This window comes from Canis lupus, chromosome 31 (genome assembly GCF_048164855.1).
Source record: "Canis lupus baileyi chromosome 31, mCanLup2.hap1, whole genome shotgun sequence".
Lineage (NCBI taxonomy): Eukaryota > Metazoa > Chordata > Mammalia > Carnivora > Canidae > Canis > Canis lupus.
The window spans coordinates 20,445,439-20,470,552 of NC_132868.1; the positions used below are offsets into that span (position 1 = coordinate 20,445,439).

The window sequence follows — 25,114 nt, forward strand, 5'->3', positions numbered from 1 at the left end:
GAAAAGTTAAACTCACCGGGCAGAGGTTAGCTTAGCGATCTTCCAGGAACCCATTGTGGGGGTGCTTCCTAGCCGGACATGCTGTCACATGACCCCAACCTGGGTCATCTGAGACCGCCTACAGCCTCCTCTAGCCTCTGCACCACGTATCTCCCTGCTGCTTTGTGACAATGTGCATGTGAGAATTCATCCTTAAAAGTTATTCCAAGGTCCTTGGAAGACACAAAGTATGGATAGCCAGGAGTCTGCAGACAAAGAAAATCAAAGCAATTCAAAAAGAACAAAGGAAATGGAAAAGAAGGAGAAAATAAAAGCATATGGATGAATGGAGGCTTGAAGTGGAATACAGGGTTCACATTTGTGGGAAGTAAAAAAAGAAGGGTCTTATAAGAGAGGGAAAAAGTTATGTGGCTGAAACTGCAAGCAGACAGTGGCATTTTGTAAGACAAAATCGACAGAAACCGTTTCTCTTTATTTGGCTGGAAGATTTTAAGGATCAGTGGAGGAAACGTGTAGCCAGTACGTGGCTGAAAGAGGTAAAGAGGGAGGATGGAGCTGTGGTGAAAAATGGGTAAAGTTACAAGAAATTGAAGAATCACAGAGGTCCTCCTAGAGACGTGATTTTAAAGACACAGGGGCTAATAGTCTTTTTTATGGGGTTGAAATAAGGCCTGTGTTAGAGCAGTGCTGAGATCATGGGTTCCTTTTCCTCTCTGCCCATCTATAGTTTAAAGTGTTCTACAATGAATTGGGGGTACTGTTATAATCAGGAAATGAGTAGCCTGCATAGTAGGAGGGAGCGAGAAGGGAACTGAGGTGGGAGCCCAGCAGGGAGCGCTGGGCCATGGGCAGGGAGGATTGTGACCTGGCCAGAGCTGCTTTGGGGCTGGGGTCTCATCATGATGATGGTGCTCCAGTGATGGAACCACTGGCCTTGACGGAGGAAGGGAATAGATCAGAAGAGGATGTCTCTCTAAGGCCCATTCCTGCCTTCCCTGGACTCTAGGCTTTAATGCATAATCAGGTTGCCACCTTTTTATTTTCCAGGAACTGAAAACCCCTATGAATGCTCTTCTCACCTCTCCCTTTCCCAGGAGGCTGTTTTCATTCCATGTTCCTTGGATTTGCGGCTGGGTTGATGGGCTAAGTGTTTGGCCAGTTCCCATCTTCATTACTCCAAGCTCTGAAAGGCTGTACCTGCCCAAGCTGAGAAGGTCTGAGGGCCTGAAGAGGCCACGGGACTTGAAGATTTCTTCCCCTTCCATTTAAGGGCGTGCACTACTGCAGGTGGTTATACTGAGGCAGAACAAGAGAATGCCTTATTCTGGCTGGGTGAACTTGGCCAGGCTACTTAAGCCGTAAAGTCCTCACTTTCTCTCTTTTGAAAAAAATAACAGCACTTGATTGGATTGAAGTAGTTAAAGGTATCCGCCCAAATCTTAAAATAATCTGATGCATTATTTATTAACATCTTTACATGCACATGGCTGTGCTAAATGTTAGTTTAAGAATTTAGGATTCTCATAGACAAGGCCCATATCTTGAGGAAGGAAGATCAACGGTCCCTAGCACTGTGTCCGGCACACTCCCTTTTGTAAAAGTAAATTTTTAAAAACTGAGATGAAATTCACATAACAGAATTAACCATTTTAAAATGTAGAATTCGGTGGCATTTAGTACTTCCACTCACACTGTCTTCTTAAAGTGTTAGAATAACACAGTCGGTTGGCTTGGTTCCATTTTGTTGTAATAACAAAATGCTGCACTGCACCTCCACGCGTCCCTTCTTGTGAGCCTGCACTCGAGAAATTCTCTAGGTCTGAGTCGCAAAGAATCTACTGGGTCATAGGATCTACAAATGCATTTTCAGTTCGGCGTATATTGCTAAACTGTTCTGTGAAATGGCCACCACTTGCATTTCCATGGCAGCGGCTGAAGTTCCCACTTCTGTGTCTCCTGACCACCATGGGGCTGGATGTAGGGGAGACCAAAGAGTGGTGAAGTCCTGAACTAGCTCTATCAGCATCAGCATGGAGAGATCCCGAGAACATCATGGTGAGTGAAAAAGGCAGGTTGCAGGGCACAAAAGGATTGTGGGACAACTCAGTTCTATCTATACTCTTTTTTTTTTTTTTAAGATTTCATTTATTTATTCATGAGAGACATAGAGAGGCAGAGACATAGGGAGAGAGAGAAGCAGGCTCCCTGTGGGGAGCCCGATGTGGAACTCCATCCCTGGACCCGGGATCACAACCTGAGCCAAAGGCAGATGCTCAACCACTGAACCACTCAGGCATCCCTCAAGTATTTTTTTAATCAAAGGAAGAAAATAGTACAGATAGGGATGCCTGGGTGGCTCATGAATAAATAAATGAAATCTTTAAAAAAAATACTTGAAGGGAATAAAGCAAATATTGACAAATATCATTTCTAAGTGAGAGGGAAATAGGAGTATTTGATATATTGTTCTTGAGACTTTGTTGTATTTTTAAAAAATTCCTCAATTAAATGGGGAGAGGGGGAGGGGAAAACCGATGTGCAGATTCCCAAAATATACAGGATAACAGATTTTTTTGAGCAGCTTCCAAATTTGGATTCACTTTCCCCCATGCAGAAATTCATATTAGTGGAGCCAACTAGCCTCCCCTTGTGAACATTGTTTTAAAGTAGATAAAATATCAAGGAATTTTGGAAGTTCTTATTTTTAGCCAGTAAAATGAAAAATTTCCACAGTATGTAAAATACAGTGCTCTAGTCGAAGCCTGCCTGGTTGGCTCCACCTAACTATGATCACGTCTAAGAACCTTTCCAAAGCTATTCTGGGCCTGGGGTGGGGGAGGTGACTCACTGTGTCCCTCCCTCACCCCAGCCCCTATCTGTTTATTCAGGTGAAATCAGATTAAAATGAACCTTAATGGTAGCTTTGGAAGTCAGAGACAAAGAGATCCTGCGAGAAGCCTTAGGCCAAGGATGATGAGAGTTATGTGGGTGACATTGCTAGCTTCTTAATTAGCGTCAACCACAATTTACGGAGCACCCATTTTTCAGAACAACACTAGCTTTCATAGGCTTTCCTCTGTGTTACTGGGAAGGAAGCATCCAGAGTGAGCACATGCGATGTTATTTTATGCTTTCTTTTGGATAAACATAAAAATCTCATGCCTACTTTTAATGCTATCTGAAATGTTAAATACAAGCATGTGAATAAAAGATTACATATGCCCCATACCTAGTTGAGAATCTAGATTCTAAACTGAAGTGCCAGTACTGTCCCGAAACTCTGGGGCTTGGGGGCAAATCTGGATTCGAAGCCTGGCCTGACCATTCGGAAGCTGTAGACTTCAGGGGAGCTCCTTGCCAGCTCTGGGAAGCTGATTGTGACACCTGCCACTTGGGGCTGCTTTGCAGCTTCTGCAAGGCACTTGGCTCCTTTGCTAGTTTTTCAAAAACCAAATATGAAAATTTTAATTAATTTAACTTAATTTTTTTCCTTCTATTTTTTGGATGAGAATACTGAGGCCTGTTAAGCACGAGACTTGACCTAACTGCAGAACAGGGCTCACCTGCTGGTCCTATGTTCCTGGGTCAGGCACCTTCTATGGTGCCTGCCCTCACAGAGTCTCTGCAGGTGAGCAGGAGATCTAGAATTACCTTCTCCCCTGCCTGAGTCTCTCTGAGCAGCTCAAAAGAGCATCTAGAGTGATCTGGCTCATGTGGCTCCCCAGGACCCCTGGATCCAATTTCCTTAGCACTAGTTAAGTGAAGATGCTATATTAACCAGCTGTTGTGCGTGTCAGTGGGGCTGTAAGCTCTCAGAGAAGTGACCAGGTCTCCTGGTGCTTCTCAACAAGCCACTGGCCTCAGAAATAGACTGCGTTTCCTATGAGAGACTTTTAATGGAGAGCTTCCCTGGACGATCTCAGGTTAGCTTTTAGTCTTACCACTCAGAGTTTCACCAGCATGACGCACACAGCAACTATTCAGACTTTGCTATCTGTTCCCCTCAACCTCTAACCTTTGTGCTCTTTCTCAAGTTGCTGAACCCCTCGACCTCAGCTTCCTCACCCATAAAGTAAGGATGTGAGTAACTGCCCTGGATGTTCCGAGGATCAAAACAACATGAACTGCTGCACGGGAAAGCCTTTTGTAAACTTTTTAAGGCATAACTACCACTTTCCTGTGGTCCAGCATGAACCCATTCCTTTCCCAAAGGAGCCCTTAAGGGGAACAGTGTCTTCTGTTCTTTCAAAGCATTTCTCAGCAGACCCCTCTAGCTGCCTTCACTGAGAGGGAACCACAGGGGCCCTCATTCAATAAAGCAGGAAGGAACTGCATCCTTGCTAAAGAATTCAGAGTTCCTAGCACTTTCAAGGTAAATATCTGTTGAGTTCTAAGCTAACCTCATTCCAGGAGACCAAAATCTTCTCTCTTAGCAGTTTCCAGTGAGAGAATCTTGGTCTAGTTACTTAATGCATCTGAGCCTCAGTTTCCGTAGAAAATGTGAAGATACTTGCCTCACCGGATTCTTGTGTCAAATGAGGACACATGATGGTAGGCAGTCACCACACCTGACTTTTTCCTCTCCTTTGTACTTTTCTCTTCCATTTACCCTTCTAAACTATGTCTCAGCTTCCTTTTCCAGGAAATGGGGATAACACTACCTGGCCAACACACTCACAGGATTACTGTGTGACTGCCCAATCAGCTGAGGTAGGGCTTTGGAAAGGATATGTGTAGTAGAAATACCTGTATGGGGTTATTCTCGGGGTCACTGACCTCGAACTGATGAGTGTACTGGTCCTCAAAGGCCTGGGCTGTTTTGTGTAGCGGCCACCTTTAGTAGCTCCCTTCACCAGCTTCTCCTACTGCTCTCTGCTCTCTGGAGGCTCCTAATGCTCTCACATCTACCTGTGGTGCTCTGCGGCCTCCTAATCCCTGTCCCTCCCATGCCTCACCCCCATCTGCCTCTCTGGATCACAAGGCACAGGACCACCCACTCACTGCTCTCTGGATGCAAAAATGGTGCCTGCTCCAATCCCGAAGGCTGTTAGAAACCGCCTGCACATGACCCCCCTACCCTCATGAATAAGTACTAAAAAGACTCATTATGGGTAGATAAGGAAAACAGGAAATGCTCCCTAAAGCCCCCTACAACCCTCAATTTGAACAATCCCACCCCCTACAGAGGTCCCCAGCGTCTTATGCTAGGAGGCCACTAGCCCCCTCTGGGGTTGAGGAAGAGCCCTGTGTCCTAGACCCAAAGGGAACCGTTGGGAGGGCGAGCTGCAGAGGCAGGCGCAGGGGAGCCGAGCTGCTCTATTCTGGGCGCAGTTTCAAGGCCAGCTGCAAGGAGAACAAGCAGTTGCTGTGCGCCTGCAGCTGGCAGTGGTTAGGCCAGGGCTGTCCCTCACTTGGTGTATATTTAAAGAGACCCCACCAGACGATCATGCCAACAGGAAAAATGCACACACATCTCTGCTGGCCTGGTTCAGCTTCCAAGCTCAGCCCCCTCCGCCTTCACTGCAGCTCCCAGGCAGTGGATGAGAGAGAGAGAGAGAGAGAGAGAGAGAGGTGGGCCAGCTCCCCGGCCTCTCCCAGGTGTAGCTGGTCCCACCGGGAACACACGGCCCTGGCTCCTGGGCCTTCCTACCCTCAGACAGAGCTGGGCAAAAGTTCCAGGGATTAGCCCTGACCGGCTCCTCCCACCCTGGGGTTGGTAACCCAGCAACCAAAGGGGAGAGGCAGGCAGATGAGTCAAATGGAAGCACAGAATCTCTGGCTTTGTGTTTTGTTTGTGAAAACTCCCTGTGCACACAGGCTGCCTTCGACAGGGGATGGCGGGGCTTTCCCACACTGCTTCAGGCCAAATGTTCCTCCTCAAAGGGGTGCCCAGGCCCCACTTGACTGCTAATGCGGACTTAGGGACAAAGCTGGTGGGCCAGGGGGAGCCCATCCTGGCTGAACTCTTTGGCTGCCTCTTTCACTTGTTTTTCTCAAGTGAAAACAAGGCTACAGGCCTGAGTCCCACGGGAAGGTGGCGTGGTAGCTGAGAAGTATGGGCAAGGGAACCAGCGGCCTGAGGCCTCCGCAGAGCAGAGGCAGGCTGGGGTGCATAGACAGCAGGGCTCTCCGGTGGCCAGAGACCAAGGACGGCTTCTCAGAGCGCCGAAGAGACTTCTGGGGGAACCCGGCAGGAGTGGGGTGAGTGGTAGGAAGAGGGCAGCTTATCAACCAGGGGAGGGAAGCATCCGGCAAACTGTGTGAGGCAGGCTGCTACAAGTGCCGGAAGAGTTAGGAAAACACAAGTGTGCCAACGGGATCGGCTACATAATTGGAGGGGCCCAGTTCAAGATGAAAAGGCAGGGCCCTTTGTTAAAATCTACCAAGAATTTCAAGCATGAACCCGAGGACCCTCTGAGCAACCGCATAGGTTGCACACCCACAAAGCTGACCCTGGGTACCTATGAGTGGGCTCCTGGAGCAGCTTTGACAGCAGAGGTGGAGTGAGCTGGGGGGTATCTGCCTCTTGGCCGTCAGCTCCCAGACCTTTACCAGCCCTGAGACGCAGCCTCTCCCCACCAACAGCCGGTCTCCCTGCGCTGGCACTTGCCTCTCGGGAAAGGGGGAATTGCAATGTCGTGGTGAGGACAGGGCTGAGGACTGGAATGGACCTCTAGGCCCAGAGCTCCAAGGACTCCCCGGATGCGCCAAGAAAGGCAGGTCCAGTGGCTGGAGCCCCGTCAGAGTGAGGTTGCAGAGGTGTCTGGGAGCAGGATGGAGATACAGCCAATGGACTCCACTCTGGATCTCCTCTTAAGGACCCAGCGGACATGTCCTGAGGGTGTGTGTGACAGTCCAGGAGCAGAACCAAGGTCTGGGAAGCCTTATTCTCTCCTGGGGACTTACCTCCAACTCTATGTGGTCATGGAGCTTCTTGCAGGTAGCTGCAAAGGTCTCCGAGGTGCCAAATTCAAAATACCACAGTTTATTTTTCATCCTGCACAATGAAGCAGAGAGCTGACTCAATATTCTGTATTTGAAATGGTCGTGCAAAATAGCTATGCCAGTGGGGCTGTGAGGCCCAAGCCCTTAGCATCCTGCATTCCTATATTTTCAGCACTTCTTAATCAGATGATCGATCACCTGTAGAAATTTTTCACCAGCTGTTCTGGCTACGAACTTAGAGAAAAAGCCATTCATTTCTTAGACATCATGGCTACTTGGCTGAACCTCCACCTGCTCTGAACTTCCTGGACAGAGCAGGGGGGAAAGGTGCACTGGCTCCTGTATCTGGATCAAGGGAAGAGTCCTATGAAAATCAACCAGAGGTGGCAAGTGACATCATCTCTATCGTGGTCCTTTCTACTGATAATGCCCAGGAACTTCAGCTACAGGCCTCTCTTGGGTATCGCTGGGGTACAAAGGGAAGAAGAGACAGACTTTTGAGACTTGAGGTACAGATCATCTCGGGGCAGAGAAGAGAGAGTTCCACACTAAACCAGCCAAAACACGTGCTGCTCTATGCTCTGCCTGAGGGACGCAGAGTGGAGAGAATGAGAGACAGATTTGCCAGACAAGGTAGAAAGAGAAGAAAAAAGTGAGTTATTTGGTAGCAAGTGGCTCCCCCCACCACACACCTCTTCTTTGATTGCATTTGGCTTAGGTCATGGCAATACTTCATTTAGGGGGAGGCCTGGTCATTTGCTTCAAAGTAAGAGCTCACCACTTTGAGCTTTAGAAGTTTTCAACATTTTCTTTAGTGGGAGGAAAAGAAAGGGATTCCCATGTAGCTGGGGGCTTTGCAAAGTCAGATGGTGTCTCCTGACACTTGGTCACTTTGATCAGATGGTCTCACCAAGAAGTGTGTCTGATGGTATCCCATTCCTTCCATCCCAACTGTTGTCCAATTATGAGGGGCTGGCTAAGAGAAGGGACACCTGTCCAGTTTATAAGCTGGCAGATTTTGCCAAGGAAGGATTAAACAAAATCACATTTTTCTTGGCACATTCTTCAGGAGAGGGGAAGCTAACTTGTGCACTGCTGATCCTCCATCCTCAGATTCATGGACTAGAAGGAACAAAGCATTCTTTGGAGGGAAGAGGGCTCTTATTTCTTTCTAGTAGTCCTTGGGCCATATTAGATGAGTCTTCAGAACAAAAGGCAACTTTTATCTCTGCATTTCTCAAAGAGTCTGCCTGGAATGTGAAGATGATGAGACTGTTCTTCCATGATGGTTTCTAAGACCTACTTGACTGGAAAGTCACCTTTTTGACTTTGTGTATGTATGAAAAGAAATAATAAATAACGAGGAAAATAAGAACAGGTAAGATTTAGGGAGTTATACCTAATGAAGAAAGTTAGCAGAACTGGGTATACTTTTAAGCAGACCGGTGCTTCTCAACTAGTGTGCTCCAACAGGGCATGCCTGGAATGTCCATCCCCTCAGTCTTTGGGGTAGCCAGGTTGGGGCCTGGGGCAGGCTGAGCCCTGCTGTCATAGTGGGGACTCTCATCTGTATGCCAAAAAAAGTGCTTTTGTTTTCTACACCTGCCCTGAAGTGAAAAATATTGGGAAACACTGTTTTAGATCACTGGTTCTCTGTAGGCACAGTAATGGGAATACGATCACCTGGGGACTTCATTAAAATACGGGTTCTGATTCAGCCATTCAGGACTGGGGCCTGAGAATTCTGTGTTTTTTAACAAGTTGCGGATGCTGGTCCAGGGATCACACCTGGTGCCGTGAGGATGTGGAGACCACAAGTATGGTTCTGAAACATTAGTATTCATAAGAACTGCCTGGAGAATATGATTAAAATCTTCCTTCCTGGGCTTCGATCTGTAGAGAGTCTGCGATAATTTTGGGATAGGGCCCAGGAAGAGGCAGGAGTTCCCAGGGGATCATTACGCAGGTGGTCAGGTGTCGTGACTTTAAGAAACATTCCTCTAGATACCAATGAAGTGACAACCAAGGAACAGAATGGACTGATTAAACCTGACAGAGAGGATTCCTCAGGGAGGATAAAATGAGGGTCAATGCCTCTCCATAGACAATGATGGCAAAAGACCCAGGGACAGGAAAAACACAGACCGTCATAAATGTCAAGGTTGAGCATTCCTCTCTGGCAGCGAAAGCATCTCTATAGCCAAGAGACCTGCATTGTGATTCCATTTTCAAATATCACTTCTGGTCTGAATCATGACTTGAAAGTTATTGCCAGGAGATTTAGAGTTTTAATAAAAATTTCCGGAAGCCACCTGCTATTTTTGTCCAGAAGTGGCTCTTCTGATAATCTAATAAGGTTAAGAGGTCATGGTTAGGTCAGTGCAACAGAATGACAGAGAGGCTCAAACAGACTACTCATCCATTGCTGGTAAGTTGCTGCCTGTGTAATCTTTGGCAAGTGTTAAGCCTTAGTTTCCTCATCTGTAAAATGGAGTTGATACAAAGACCTGCTTCAAAGGGTAAGTGAGAAGATTAAACGTGGCGTTTGCAAAGCACTTTACATAAGGCTTGCTGCAAAGCCAGCTCACCAAGAATGTTAGCTACTTAAATATTGGTTATTATTTCAATGTCTTGAGTTGACATATTCGGATGACATAGGGCAAAAATGACAGATCAGGCTGGGTGGCTATAGACATTAAATGTGAAAAGTTTCTAGTGTAGGAAAATATGTGATCCTATTTGTTGAATCATGTGTCTTGACTTGTGGTTAGAAACATATGTTCCCCACATGTTTGTTCTAATAGCTTTTTCCAGATCATTACCACACCCTAGTCCTTGGCTAATTATCTTGACTGGTCACACAATTGTCCAAAGACGTGATGTTGATTAGGAATATGCTTCTGAGAAAGTGTATGTTTGGTGTGAGACAAAGCATTTCAGTTCAAGAAATTAATTGTGCCGGAACTAGATGGGGTTGTGCTAGGTATAACTGAAGAACAAAACACAGTACCACATGAGGAAAGATGGACAAGGAAAAAGATCATAGAGTTGTGAGCTAAGCCCTAAGCACTGAGGATACCTAGGAGAAGGGATATCCATTCTTAATGAGGCCAGGGGCAATCAGAGAAAGCAACCTGGGGGGTGAGGGGTAGGGAATGTCAAGGTTGAGTTCTGAAGAGCATGAAAGGGAACAGAGAAAGTGGAGCATTTCAGGCAGATAAAGAAGCCCAGGCAATGGCACAGGGCAAGAGAGAGCATAAACTTGCTGCAGGTGTCCTGAATTCAAGGTGGGTGGACTGGTGATCGGGCAGGTAAGGCTGGAGAGGCAGACAGGAGCACGATTGTAAAGGCTGGGGATGTTACACTTAGGTGTTTGGGTTTTAGCTTTAAGTCTATAGTGTATCATGACCATCCTTACCTGAAGGTAAGGGGTTGGTGTGATAGTAATGACCTGATAAAATCTGTGCTTTTTGAAAATCACTCTGTCCCAAGTGTGCAGAGTGGGTACAGACTGGAAGCCTAGAGAGTAGTTTGGAGGTGGTGTAGAAATCCAGAACAAACTGGGAGGGGCTCGAATGAAGGTAGTGACAGTAGAGTTACAGAGAAGAGAATTCATTCACAAGCTAAAATTTAGGAGGTGGAATTGACGAGCTGGTTGGTTGTGAGGAACAAATAAGAGAGTCATCGCGGTAACACCCAAGGTTTTGTTGTAGCATGAGAATGGCAGGTGCCATTCGCTGAGAGAGGGACACAGGAAATCAAGTCTCCAGTGGTGGTCCTCCTTGTAACTGAAGGATAGCACTTTGGTGTTTGGGCCTATCTGTCCATGCATCCATGCATCTGTCCATAGAACATCTGCTAAGCCGTCCTATGGGCCAGGCACCGTGTAGGGCTTGGAGATGGTGATGAGTAAGGGTCTCTGGCCTCACAGAGCTTACACACTTTTAAGAACTTCACCAAGACACTAACATTTGACCTTTGACCCACAGAAGACTATGCAGCCAACATTTAAGAGCTTTTACTTCTTCTCAGGGACATTTTAGTTAGAAGTGAATACTTCCTATTTCTGTGGCCTATAGCCATGGCCGTGAAACATTTTACATACGCTCTCTCTTTCAAGTCTCAGAAGAACCCTATGAGGTAGATACTGTTGCTACAAATAAGGAAACTGAGACTTGGGAGGATAAGTAACTTGTCTAAGGTTGCAAAGCGAGTGAGCGCAGAGTGGTGCCCAACCCTGTGTAGGCTTTGCTGCTCTGCCACTGATCTTAGCGTGCTCTGTGGTGTGGTGCTGTTGTGTTCCTACTGTGCTCACTAGACTGTCAGTTGTGGTTCTCCTTCTCCAGGTTGTTAAGTGGATGTACTCAAGGACCTGGGGTGTCAGGTTACCTTGCGTCCTAGGAGATACTGTCTGATGCAGAGTGTCAGGCCCTCCCAGCTCCCAGTGACCAGGGGAGTTCAAGAGGAGTTGGAATTGGATTTGTCACAGGAACCTCCTGGTTTTGAATCTACCCAGTCTCTCAGTCAGGGAGACCAGAATGGACCCTGGTAAAGCCAGATGCTTCCAGGACACCCTGCACTTTGCCTTCTCTCAGCTCACCCAGAAATGGGGCAGGGGCAGTGTCCCAACACAGGGACAAAGAACAGGGAAAGCTGGAAAACAAACCAGCTTAGGAGACACGTGAAATCATCTACAGATAGGTCTTGGTCCACAGAAGGCCCTTATCCCCTACACATTAAGTTTGTTGATTGAATGTTGCTGATGCCCTGTCAGTAATCAAAGTACTCTTTTCATAATGAAGAAGGTCACTTATGTGGCTAATCAGAAAAAAAAAAAAAAAAAAAAGCCACTAGCCTTTATTTGAGATAATATAGAGGGTGGATTTTTAGGTTGTCTCTGTCCTAACCACCGAAATGTTTGAATGTATGAAGGCAGGGGCCATGGGGACAGAGATAGAGAAAGGAAGGGACCCCTATGGGGCTAAAGCTGGTTCAGGGAAAGATGGTTCCCAGAACCCTGCCCGACTGAGGTCAGTCATTAATGGTGGGCCATGAGGTGGAGGTTGGCTTCAAGCCAAGTGATGTAAGAGAAGATAAGATAGAACCTTTCTTTATATATGTTGGGGTGTTGTTGCCAAGGATTTCACTGGTAGGCGAATCTAAGGCAGGGCTCCATGCGGGTTTCGGACTGCCCCCTCTCGCAGCCCCTTCACATCAGGAAGGAAGCCAAACTCCCAGCCTACCATCACTGCACACCAAGACACCAGGGGCGCAGTAGCCGGGACTCCTATCCTAGGCTCTGTCTACACTGCCAGAGCAAATCTGTATAGCATGGAGTGCTGACAGGTTTTTTGTTGATCTGGAACTAGACTCTGGCCTCTTGATTTTGTACTCTGCTGAACGTTTTACATACATTCTCTCTTTTTAGTCTCAGGAGAAGTCGACGAATAGGTACCGTTGCTACCAATAAAGAATTCACACATTCAAGTGTGTTCTTCTCTGCCTCACCTTCCCTTTTTACCGTTTCCTTGACCAGCACCAGCACCTTTCCCAAGCCTTTGGTAAAAGTCTATAAAGCATATGATACTCTACAGTTTGCAGTGGGAGACGGCCCCTACCCTACCCTGCCAACCAGAGCCTGAACGCCTGTGTTTCTTCTCTTTTGAAGACGGCTCCCCAGACACGTGGTTAGCCCTTGTTGGGAGGGTTGCTGCTGCTGCTGCTGCTGCTGCTGCTGCTGCTGCTGCTGCCTATGGCACTGGTGTCTGTGTGTTTCACCTTCAGTTGTACAACAATATGGCATTTGGGATCCGAGAGGCTATGGTTCTGCCACTAGCTGGCTAGGTGGTGATATGAGTTCTTTAAAGCTCCATTTCTTCTAAAAAATGGGAATTTTTTAAAAAAAGTATTTTATTTTGGAAGGGGAAGAGGGTGGGAGAGGGACAAGCAGACTCTGTGCTGAGCGCAGAGCCTTGATGTGGGGCTCAACCTACAACCCTGAGATCATGACCTCAGCCGAAATCAAGAGTCTGACACGCAACCCATGGAGCCACCCAGGCGCCCAGGAATATTATTTTCTGTCCCACAAAGCTGTGAAGCTGCTGCGGCAAATACAGAGCACCAAGCAGCATTTAATGCATGGCAAGTACTCACTAACTGTTCTTTCTAGTTACTAGGAGATGCAATCACTGGGAGACTCATTCCTTTAGGGGTAGGAGTAGGGTTGGTGAGGGGTCTATCCCAGGTAGCCAATGTATTTGAAGAAAATAAAGCTAACAATGTTTTAGTGACTTCTGGAGTGCTCTTTTCTGTGTCTCTCTTCCAGGGTTCTTTTTTGGCTCACCATGTCTTTCCTTCTCATAATCACCTTTTAGCTGGAGAGGACTAATCCTTAACCAGTTGTCCTGGGGCAGGTGTCCATGTCCACGAAACTCCTAGATGCCCTGTCAGGCTCGAAACTACTACCCAGATGAGCCCATCTTGAGGCAGAAGACCCCCACTGGGCTCCTCAAGGGACTTCAGTCACATGGAGGAGAGGCAAACAGCAGCAGTGACACCGTGGGCTGAGTCTATTTCTGGGTTTTCTTAACTTCCCCCAGCTTTATAAGAAAATAACATCGATTGCACACTAGTGAGCTGGATCTTCTCATTTGACAGATGAGGGCAAAATGAGACTAATTAAAAATGTTCTTTTGTATTTGTCAGCGATTTAGGGCTGGATTCAGTCATCATCCCCACAGCCTATGAATAGCTCGTTTTCAAGAATGTCCACAAGTTAAAACCAAGCTAGCTGCTGGGCATTTTTACCAACAAAGGCCATGGAGCTTCTGATGGCCCTTTTCTGATATTCTAGGAAGTTTTAAGGGCAATAGGCTTTTGAAGTCGTGAAAACATGAAAACATTTCTTTGGGCTTAGAAGGCTACAAAGAGGACACTACGGCTATTTCTAGAAATAGGAGCCCTTGAAGTGATGGTATTCCTCTTTGTGGTATGGACTTTGATAATCAGGTTCCCTGAGTGGGTCATGACTCAGTCGGTCAATCAGGCCTTCTTGTCAGCCTCGCCAAGCAGATGCTCCCCGCGAGATGGCGTTCTGCGCCGTGTGGAGGGGGTGGACTGCTGTGGTGGAGGGCCTGCTGGGCCAGCGGGCGGGAGATCGGCCAGCCTCGTAGCCCTAGCTCTCATACACATGCGCATGTGACACCATGACTTACACAGGGTGTCCTGGCCTCAGTTTCCTCATCACAAAGAAGGCCATGGAACAGCTGATTTCTAAGGTTTCTCCTGAACAATGCGAGGGTGGGAGAGTCATGTGCTCCACACTGCCACCGCAGAGGGATGTGGGCCCCACTACGGCCAGAAGTGCCATCTTTTAAAGAAAAGCCAGAAATATGTTTTTATGTAATATCTCTGATTATTAGAGTTAGCAACAAATTCATTTTTTTTGGGGGGGGGGGTGGGAGAGTGAGGGACAGGAGGGGCAGATGGAGAGGGAGAAAGAATCTCAAGAAGTTCCATGCCCAGTGCAGAGCCAGATGTGGGGCTCAATCTCAGGATCCTGAGATCATGACCTAAGCCAAAACCAAGAGTCAGACATTCAACTGACTGAGCCACCCAGGAGCCCCCCAATACAATTTTTTAAAGGGCTAAAATCTACACATCTGGGGAAAATTATAGCTAGCCAACAGGCTACTTTGGTACACTAATTATAAATTTTCATAAGTTTCATCTCAATTAAAAAACAAAGCGAAGAGTTTCAGTTAATGCTCTTAAGGTGGTGGTGTTGCTACTACTCCCGGAGACAGTAGACTAGTGCCAGTTTACTAAGGTGAATAATAATCCAGCAGAATCACACGGATGTGATAACACAGAAAGCAAAAACAACTGGAGTTGAAGTGATATGAAGGATGAAGGTTAATAATAATAGAATACTTAGTTAACATTTTACACTGTTTGAATCCCAAGTGCCTCTGGGAGTTAAATAGTTGGGTTAACTGAAGTTTAGATCAAAGGTTTAAAAAAAAAAAACGGGCTGAGGCAGGTGGGCTTGGTTCTAAGGCCAGAATATTAAGTCCTGTAGGGGCCCATGAGCATCACTTCACAGGTGCTGCAGAGGCCATCTGTGTCACCCGCACATCCAGCTGCCCTGGCCCATCAGAGAGCTTGTCACCACATCTAATCCACCCTGCATGCTGTCCCCTGTTCTCACTGCTCGCTGGAATGGGCACTCCATGACCCTCAGGCACGGAGCTATGGATGCAAGAATCTTTTCCAAGAGGGGGCAGTGGCCCCTCTGCTATAAGGGAAAGTGAGCCCCCCGCAATCAGGAAGGAGGCTTTATAAATAGCTGTTTTTGTTCTCTGAGTATGACTCTTGTGCCCGCTAGTCCTGCCAACAGATTTGTCTTGGCTCAGTGTATTTCGGCTTTAAGGGGCAAGGTATTTGCTGGCTGTTTTCCATACTGGGGACAGACTGGTGTTCACGACACTGGGGAGAATCTAGGGGGGGCGGTGAATAGATTGGAGGGCTGGAGACCAGAGACCAGGAGGGGGTGGGTGGAAACGTGGGGAACAAAACAAGAGGGAAGACCTCAAGAAGGAGCTAAAGGAAACAAAGAGGCCAAGAACGTACCTAGCATGTATTTTACAATATCAATATGGAATCCTCTTAATAGCCTATGTTATAACAACTTTAATAACTTCTTAGCTCATTTTCATGTGTGAAAAATTACCTGTAAAATCACAGATGACAGATCGTTTGCACTTAAGGGGCCTTTGGGGTCCGGGGATTCCCAGCCAGAAGATCACAGGTTCCCAGGAATCTTCCAAAGTATGAAAGGAGTCCATGAGTTGCTGTCAACATCTCTTAATGTGAAACAGTATTTGTGCATTTACTCGTAATAAAGCCTGCACAGGCTAACTAGTGGGTTAAATTTTTTTTGCCATGGGATGGAACTAAACCAATTACATTGGTTGGTCACCTCCTGGTAACCAGAGGTACTGATTGTACAGTAAATGGATGTTGTGCAATTAAAAAAATGGGAAAACAAGTTCTTACTTAGAACAGCTTTATGGCTGATAGAAATCATATTTAATATGGCACCCATGGCGGTGAGTGATGAGGGATGATGAAAAATAGTGCACTATTTGATGGTAAAAGGGTACATGCAGAACTGCTAGTCATACCAGCTCTGGAAGGTGGTTTTCTTCTAAGCCAGAGCAGCCTTCTCATGGTACAGATTAAGAAGCTGAGACCAGTCCTTGGTGATGCACTGGCTGGAATCCAAGGCCCAGCTCCCAACTTTTAGTCCATGTCCCTTACCTTTCCACCTGCCCTGGCTCCTGTTGCTGTGCCTAGGATGTAGCTGAGAATTGGAAACGTCAGCCAGAGTCACAGGAGCTAGGGACTGCAAACCTGTTGGTCATCCTCAGATGTGCTTGTGGGCTGGCTTTGTCACAACTTAGAGATTGCAGCTCTAGGTTGGCTGGCTCTGGTTGCTCAGGGCGCTGTGGCACTCTTCTCCACAGAGCCTGTGGTCTGGGCCTCCTTATTGGCCTCTGGTCTCCACTCTTCTCCCAAGGAAACAAAGAGCCAAACCCACTTGGCACTCTTTCCACTGCTTCGATGGAGACTGGGGTCCAGAGAACCTGCCCCCTCTGAACAATGACCCTTCTGTTTCCCACAAGACAATTTGTTTCTGTGGACTACGGACATATTCTCCTTTGGTAAGCTCTCCCCATTTCTGTCTGGCACCTGACAAAATCTCCTCCTAAGGGCAGGACTCCAGCAAGAAGCCTGCCAAAGTCTGAAATCTGATCCTCCGTTTCTGTAGCATCCGAGGACACGTGTGTGTGTGTGTGTGTGTGTGTGTGTGTGTGCAGGCACACACACGGGCCAAAACAGGGAGGCTTCTCTAATACTCTTCTACTAAGCACAGTCACAGACGTGGCCTCTCTGAGGTGACAGGGTCTCTCGAAGCCCCACAGCCCAACCTGAGAACTGCCGCAGTGATGTGAATGCCACCACATGGTCCTGCCACTTTGGGGGTGACCCTCAGGAGTGACAGCTGGTGAGGCAGCTAGGGTTTTCCTCTCCTGAGGGCCTGAGTGTCTGGAGTGTTTTTCCAGTCAGTATCTGTCCTTGCCAAGAGAAAATTGCTCCCTTCCCCCATCCAAAAATAAAATAAAATAAAATAAAATAAAAAATAAAATAAAATAAAATAAAATAAATAAAATAAAATAAAATAAAATAAAATATAAAATAAAATAAAATAAAATAAAATAAAAATTTAAAAATCTCACAGAGTTTGGCTGCTTTTAGCAATCTTTTCTTCCTTTGAAGATTTATTCATGGAATGAAAATCCCCCTCAGGCCGATTTGGCTGATGCCAGAGGGCTCTGAGTAAGCTTGCTCTCCTAGTTCTCAGGGAGCAAAGTCAAATACCAGGACAAGAAGAAATCCTACACCTGGAGGAAAAGGGGCAAAGGCAGGTGGGGGATGTGTGTCTCTAAGGTTCTGTAATGATTGCTTAGCTGTTGTGTATCTTTTTTTTTTTTTCTTTTCTAAGTAGGATGCCCAATGTGGGACTTGAACTCACCACCCTGAGGTCAAGAGTCACGTTCTTTACCAAGTGAGCCAGCCGGGCACCCCTGTTGGGTACCGTTTTTGATTCTGGGCTATGCTTTACCAGCATTCACACATCCATCAGCCCGGGAGGCTGGTCTTTGTAGGCAGGTGAGGACAGTTAAGGCCCAGGTGGGCAAGATGGCTGATTAGAACAAGTCCCAAATGCCTAGAAACTAAGGCAGGCCACCTGGCTGCAACTGAGCTCGTGTCCAGGAAGGCTGCTTCCTGGGTCCTGATCAACGAAGACTAGAAACTAGAAACCATCTGGGTGAGTAGAGGCAACCCTAGAAGCAGGTCCACACTCACACCCTACTTTGATTGCCAGGTGGACTTCTGAGAGAGACAGCAGAGCTTTGCCTTCCCTCTGCACTCCTTTTGTCTCCAGCTCACCGTCCAGCTGTTGAGAATCATCCCAGTCCCCACTTACCCAATGTTTATTGTGTGCTGTAACTGCACTGGCTGTTTTACAAGCCCAAGGGTCCCCCTCACGTGCTTCTCACATCTACACGCCGAGGGTTAGTCTATAGATGCATTTGAGACTGTAGTTCCAAAATGCAAAGCTAGACAGGAATGGTATCATAGTATCTGACATGATGAATGAGCCTGCTCTCTTTTCTCTCTCCCACAAAAAGCCTTTCTGAACATGAGCTGTGCCAGATTTATGATAGGTCAGGTTACAAAAGTTCCTGGTTAAGCCAGTTGTTTGTCACTCTGAGCACATTTCCCCATAGAAACAATGTTATGTTGAGGTTGGGTTCCCAGGCTAACCTATACAAGCCAATTAACCCATTATGTGTCTAGCTTTGGGAACAGCTTGGTGGAGCTGAAGCTGCTCTAGTTGGAAGCCAGAGAGGCATGGGTTCCAGCCACGGCTCAGTCACTTACTTGCCATGAAGTCTTGGGCAAGTTGTTGAGTCTCTGTGCCTTAGTTTCTTTATCTTGTGTTGGGATGATATTACGTACCTTGCAGGGTTGTTGGGAATATTGGGAATGGGTTCTATGATATACCCTCGAATAATGGCACAACAGAATTCCATGGCCCTGTATAAAACTGGCTCTGTGGCCTCATGGATTCTGAGTTCCAACATGCAATACGAGCGGTGCACCGTTCTTGCTGGATTTGGATTGGAGAATCTTTGCTTTCCTTGGGAAAGGGACATGGCGACTCTCATGCCCTCAGATCCCTGCTGGTGACCCTGAAGTCTGGGCTGGAGTTCTTATCAGAATGGGACTGGAGGTGCCAGAGGGAAGTGGGAAGTAGCAGAGGCAGGAAGGCGAGTCAGAGCGCAACGTAGGTATGCGTCCTCTCTCTTCCTTCTGCTATCATAAAACTACACGAAGATCTGGTTACTTTTTCTTAAGTTTCCGTGCTTTCCACACCACCAACCAGCTGGACACCTCCTGGTCAGAGTTAAATACAGACTAGTTCCCTCCTTGCTTCCTCTACCTTTTAAGTCAAGAAATTGTTAGCAAGGCGAGCCAACGATTCATGAGATGGGGCAGATGCCTGGATAAATACCCCCTTCCCATCCCTATTCCATCTTCTTCCTGTGCCAGTTTTAAAAATCTTAACTAGGAAAGCATCAGCCAGAGCCTCACTCTGCCTGAGAAGACTGGAGTATACACTGCCAGCAAAATCCTTTCTATTTTGCCCTTTAGAAAATCTCATCCATATGCTCTCGGCTTTGCTTCCACTCTGATGTTTGTGACTTCTGATACTTGTGTATGCACTCCTAACACCCACTGCAGGGACTGTGATCATGTGAACTTGTCACCCTCACCAGCATGGCATTCTGGTTGTGTGTTCAAGCCCACCAAATCTCCGCTGTCTTGGAGGTCTTGTTCACTCCCCTAAGAAACCCAACCCGTTTACTTTGCCCCCTCACTGTGCAGTTGGCAAACGTGTCGCCACTGTGGATGTGACCCCGCTGCTCCTCCCTGCCAGTTCCTCGGGAGAACTGCTTGGCACCTCCTCTGCCAGGCTTCTTATTTCTAGCTCACACCTGCTGCCCCTCCGTGGGCTGTGATTTTAGAGTTTCATTTGAACATTCTACTTTATCCCCTTTAAATCTCATTTTAAAGCTCTCCTGTTTGGTCTTCAAGTCTCTGGCCAAAAATACTCCTCTTGGTTTATGTGACAAGCTCCTGATTTCTTGCCAGGGGCCTGTCACTCCAGCACTGAGATCCGTGGTCCAGAAGAATAGTCATTCTCAGATCAGCTACAGAGCAGCTCTGTGTTCCCCATACATGCTTATTGCTTCTAAAATCATGACTCATGGCAGAGGAAGAGACTTGAGCAGCACCTCTGCCCCACATCCCTTAGTTTCCTATGCAAGGCATCAGAGTCACTAGAGATACTAATGAAGATTCTTCTGGATGTGTTACTTGCCCCCACACCCACAGGAGGGAGAAATAGTCGAGGGGTTATATATGAGCATGTATACTCACCCCTTTCTTGTCTCTAGTGCAGGGGTTTTCACCAAGTCAATTCAGCAAAATACTGATTTCAGAAGATGCTCTGGGGTAGGCGAATTCTATGGTCAAGTAAATTTGAGAAACTAAATATCTTGCTTTTGCATGGTTTCAATAGGTTAGAATCTATACCAAAGGCTCTAAAAGATCCTACCAAAAAGAAATATACAGGGATCCCTGGGTGGTGCAGCGGTTTGGTGCCTGCCTTTGGCCCAGGGCGCGATCCTGGAGACCCGGGATCAAATCCACGTCAGGGTCCCGGTGCATGGAGCCTGCTTCTCCCTCTGCCTATGTCTCTGCCTCTCTCTCTCTCTCTCTGTGTGTGACTATCATAAAAAAAAAAAAAAGAAATATACATAACATGGGATTTCCCAAGTGGATTTGATGATTTCCTCTTGTGAGTTTTCTTGTAACTTCCCATAGAATGCGCTTTAACCAATGCTACTTTGATACACGCCTGAAGCGGACAACTTGAGAAGCTACCTTCACCGGCTCTCATTAAACCTGCTTTCTCTTCTACGTCTGTTCTCCTTGAATACAGTATCAGACTTTTATATTTTTCTCCCCAAACAGGGATGGGGCATTTCCTCTTTATTTCCATGTTATATCTATTTATTCGTGAGACTCTGACCTTGCTTTATGTTCCCTTGACCTTCTGAATTTGTTTTCTTTTTAGATCATTTCTTTTAGGGCATCAAGAAACCCTTCATCAATGCAAATACACAGATCTCTAAAGCTTCCTGAAGCCCATTCATTCACTCCTCTGCTAGGAGACCCGTTTACCTGGGCAGTACCAGTAAATCTGTGATCAAGGTAAGTAAGAAAAATAAATAATTGGCCCCCATCACATCCCTGAGGTTCTATTTCTCAGTGTCTTCAATGTGACAACTTGGAGGCCTGATCTTATGGGGCCTGGAATTGTGTTTATTTGACTTGCACCATGGTTTTTTAAATTGGAAGATTTTATATACACTCCTGGAGGCCAGCTTCTCTTGAGAAATGGGATTTGTTAATACTGGGTTGCTCTCCATCATGGGAGCAATTGGCTCAAGCTGAGTGCTGGCTGTTGCCATGACATAGGGCAGGTGCTCTCCTGTTTGCTAGAGCATCCCCCCCCAAACCCCACGTCCTCTCACTTACCTCACTTATATTAACTACCTAGCCTCTGCTGCCATTTGGATTTGGGATCCCTCACAGAGACCTTTGTAGTTCCCTCCTAGGAATTTTCCTAGCACCTGCCTCAAAAGCGTCTCCTCTCTCTCCTTCCCCATCTGATTTTTCCCATTTGAGCTGCCAGTGTTTTCAGTCACAAGTCCTAATATGTGTCTAACATCAAGGGCTGACCAGCTGTGTCAGAGTAAGAACTGAAGCTGTTGGCATTGCACTGATCATATACACAGAAATAGAATATCATCCCAAGTCCACCTCTTCTGAGAAAAAAATATATTTTCAGTCACCCTGTGTTTACAGGTCAGATACAACATGGTAGGCTATCAACTGACGATCACAGAACACTAAGTAACGAACTTGTCCTTTACTGAAGAAGTAGCTTAAGCTCATGTTTACCTTTCCCCCGAATTTTCCACTTAGCACAAACGATGATTATTATGAATGCTAACATTATGCTATCAAGTCTTGATTATTAAAGGACAAATGATTATCCAGTCCTCAAATCTCTTCTAACTCATTGACTTATTGCTGACTGTTTCATTTTTCTTTAGTATAGTTATCTCTAGCTTGGTAGAGAGCAAAATTAAAAGTACAAATCATGAACCAGCCAATCAGCTCAAATCAGATGGCATCTTGTTTGATTCTCTTTGCCTCAACCCTGCACATGTCTGCAGAAACCCTGATTATGAGCACCCTCCATTCCTCTCCCTGCCCAAGTTCAGGGACAAGGTAATAGGGAAGAGGAAAGGGAGAACCTGATGAATGAGAATGCTAATTAATGGGAATGTATTGATAGCTCCAATTAAAGCTTCACTGAGACGAACTGTTGGGGGTTTTAATTTACCCTCAATGTTCCTACCACCTCTTGCCCTGTGGTAATCCCAAACTGGAGATTACAGACACACTTTCAGCCCCCTGAGTTCAAAGGCAAGGTAGGGTACTTGGCTTGATTGGCACTTTGGAATACTCTCCAAAAAAGGTCCACTTTTGAGATTAAAGGGACCCTTCATTCAATAGAATAGAAAACATCTTGTTACTAGACAGTGGGGAGTTTCAATCTAAGTGTAGGCTCAATAAACATGACTGTGCAGCATTTATGTAAGTCCCTGACGCTTTAGCAATTGGAGGGTATAAGTGCATTCTTGGAATGAAGAGAGCCTCTCTCTCATTGAAGAGCATTAGAAGATAGGGAAACTGCTTTCTGAGTGAAAGGTGAAGTGGCAGGGCCAAAAGAAAAAAGAAATTTAAACACTCATACAATCTTCAAAGTAGAGCTCTATAATCTTCAAAGTGGAGATTTGATGATCCCTCTCAGAGAGGTGTTTACAGAGGGATGCTTACATTGGGAGGGGAAACCTAAAGGCCTGCCCAAAGCTTGGGGTCTGCAAGTTATTATTACAGTTAAGAATCACCACACTATATGTCTAAATGAGAGAGCCTATACGATGTAGTTGCTTATATACTACTGCATGTTCTTCTTACAGATGCCCATAATAATCAATAGTATCATACCAACATCTGAAACATTTCAATTCCACTCATTTATCCACTCTCATTCTCATAAGCATCCTGTGAGATAGCTGTAATTTCCATTTTACATACCAGAAAATGAAGAATCAGAGAAGTGAGTAACTTTCCCAAGGGCAGAGAGTAAGAAAGAGGCAGAGTGGAAGCTGAAACTCAGCGCTGATTTTTGGATGCAGCAAAACCCAGGGATTAGTATCTACATTTCATGTAAAGGGAAACACAGCCTAACATATGGAGTTGTAAAGCCATTTGCCCAGGGTTTCTGGAGAGATAATTTACTTATTTCACATGAGAGTTACTGAGTTTCCTGATAAGTACAGCAAAAGGCTGCTTTCAAAATCTTTGGCCAAATAACAAATCCATTAACATTTTCTTGAGTAAATGTTGATTTAAGTGAAGAATTAAAATTAATCGTCACTTGAATCTTTCTTGAGAATATCTATTGTTTTTCAATCTCTTTTTTCATAAAACATGTGCAAGTATGAACAGTTTAAGGAAAATATATCATACTGCATATGCTAATCACATCAGCTCTAAATGTAAAGATGGACTCTGGTGTATCACAGAAATGCCCCTAATGCAGAAGGACGATAATTCTCCAAAGTTCTAATTAGTAGAGGATAACAGAGGGATAATTAACTCTGATACTCTTTCCTTTGGACATAAAAAACCAAGTAAACAAAAACCATGTTAAGCTAAGTTTAGAGACCACCTAAGTCAACTTCTGGATGAGAGAATATGAAATCGTGGTAGTGAGGAAGAGAGAATGACGTGTGGAATTTTGTTCAATGTGAATTTCTACTTCCACAATCAAACAGCACACTTCACAGTTCCGGGCTTGTGAAAAAAGCCCCATGCTTGGTTTCCACGGTGTTTCTGGCCCTGATATGCACGAACTCCCCCAGGTTAGCAGAGCTGGTTCTCTCCTGACAGCCCTCTTTCCGGCTCCCTGAGGGTTACCTCCTCTCCAGTCTCTCTGGGTCCCTCTCTGACCTAACACCCTGTACACCCATACATTTCAGGATAAAGGTCCCTGTGTTCCTAGAAGCCCTGAAATTTGGGCTCTGGAAAGATTTTTAAAGACAATGCATTCCTTCACTGACCTGTTCAAAACATATCTGCTGATTGACTACCTCCCCGTCCACTCCCTCACCTGTAGGAAAAAGTGCAACTCCTGGGAACAGCATGGAGATCCTGCTGTGGCTGCCTCCCACCTGCCTTCCCATGCCACCTCAGAACCATTTGCCTCTCTCTTCACATCCAGTGTCCTCCAGCATGTCTGCCCTTTGCCCAGCCTACTTCTCCCCTCCTAGCACACACCTGGCTCCTACTTTCTTCGGAGCATTCCCATTTCTTTCTCAGACTCAAATGCAACTTTCTTTCTGAAGTCTAATCCTACTTTCTCAGGTGCTCCCACAACACACTCACTATTCATGGTTCCTTGTTAAGACACAGCCCACCGTATTATATTGTATTTCTTTCTTTTGTGAGGGCTTCAGGGAGGGTAGGTATGGTTGGTTAAACTGTGTTTTCCAAGAAGCTATGTTGAAGGCCTAGCCCCATACTTGTGAATGCAACTGTATTTGGAAATAGGGTCTCTGCAGATGTCCTCAAGCTAAGGTGATGTCACACTGGATGAGGGTGGGCCAAATCCAACAACTAGTGTCCTTATAAGAAAAGAGAAATTTGGACAGAGAGACACAGAGACACAGAGGGAGAATGCATGTGAAGATGAATGCAGAGTTTGGAGTTTTGCAGCTCTAAGCCAAGGGATGCCAAGAATTGCTGGCAACCACTGGAAGCAAGAAGAGAGGCATGGATGGAACAGATTCTCCCTCAGAGCCTGGGAAGGAACCAATCCTGCTGACACCTTGATTTCAGACTTTTAGCCTCCAGAATTGTGGAAGAATTAATTTCTGTTGTTGCAAGTCACCTAGTTTGTGGTGATAATGTCAGGTGGCCTTAGGAAACGAATACAGTTGGTGATAGATTCTGGATATGCTCATCTTCCCAACTAGAACCATGGGCTCCTAGAAGTAGGGCCTGTGGTAATCCTGATTTCCTTGGCCCCAGCACAATATTAACACAGAATAGATGCTCAACATGTTTTGGCCAAATGAGGGAACATACTTGGGAATCAACCTTCTTTTGCTTTTAGGTCAGTGGATCCCAAGAAGGGCTTAGGAATGAGGTGGAGTGAGAGCAGTTTTGCATCAAAATAATGACTTAGGGAAGACAAAGGGAAAAATCGAAGTTGGAAAAGATGTATCTAAAACCTTGTAGGTGGATTGTAAGAAAAAGTGGAGGCCAAGGCTGGGGTTGGTCAGGGAGGGAGTGTTTTGAATATCTTGGACTGCATTTTGAAACAATGGGT

General features: G+C 46.1%; 1 protein-coding gene and 1 long non-coding RNA gene across 9 annotated transcripts in view; one reads left to right on the forward strand and one right to left on the reverse strand.

Annotated features, from left to right (window-relative positions):
- The window catches only part of DGKG (diacylglycerol kinase gamma), a 205,568-nt gene that overhangs the window by 61,564 nt on the left and 118,890 nt on the right, over window positions 1-25,114 (reverse strand). For all 7 annotated transcript variants that reach the window (XR_012021836.1, XR_012021837.1, XR_012021834.1 and 4 more), the window contains one exon: window positions 6,907-6,997. Coding sequence is in view for 1 of the 7 variants with exons in the window: in XM_072807745.1 (XP_072663846.1) it covers window positions 6,907-6,997 (91 nt within the window). In the remaining 6 variants the exon portion in view is untranslated. The remainder of the gene's footprint in view (window positions 1-6,906; window positions 6,998-25,114) is intronic.
- The window catches only part of LOC140622143 (uncharacterized), a 37,240-nt gene that overhangs the window by 8,519 nt on the left and 3,607 nt on the right, over window positions 1-25,114 (forward strand). The window contains exons 1-2 of one of the 2 annotated variants that reach the window (XR_012021846.1): window positions 52-2,055; window positions 20,720-20,856. This is a non-coding gene — a long non-coding RNA (uncharacterized lncRNA). Of the gene's footprint in view, window positions 1-51; window positions 2,056-20,719; window positions 20,857-25,114 lie in introns of those variants that run through there. The other variant, XR_012021845.1, reaches the window with a different exon arrangement.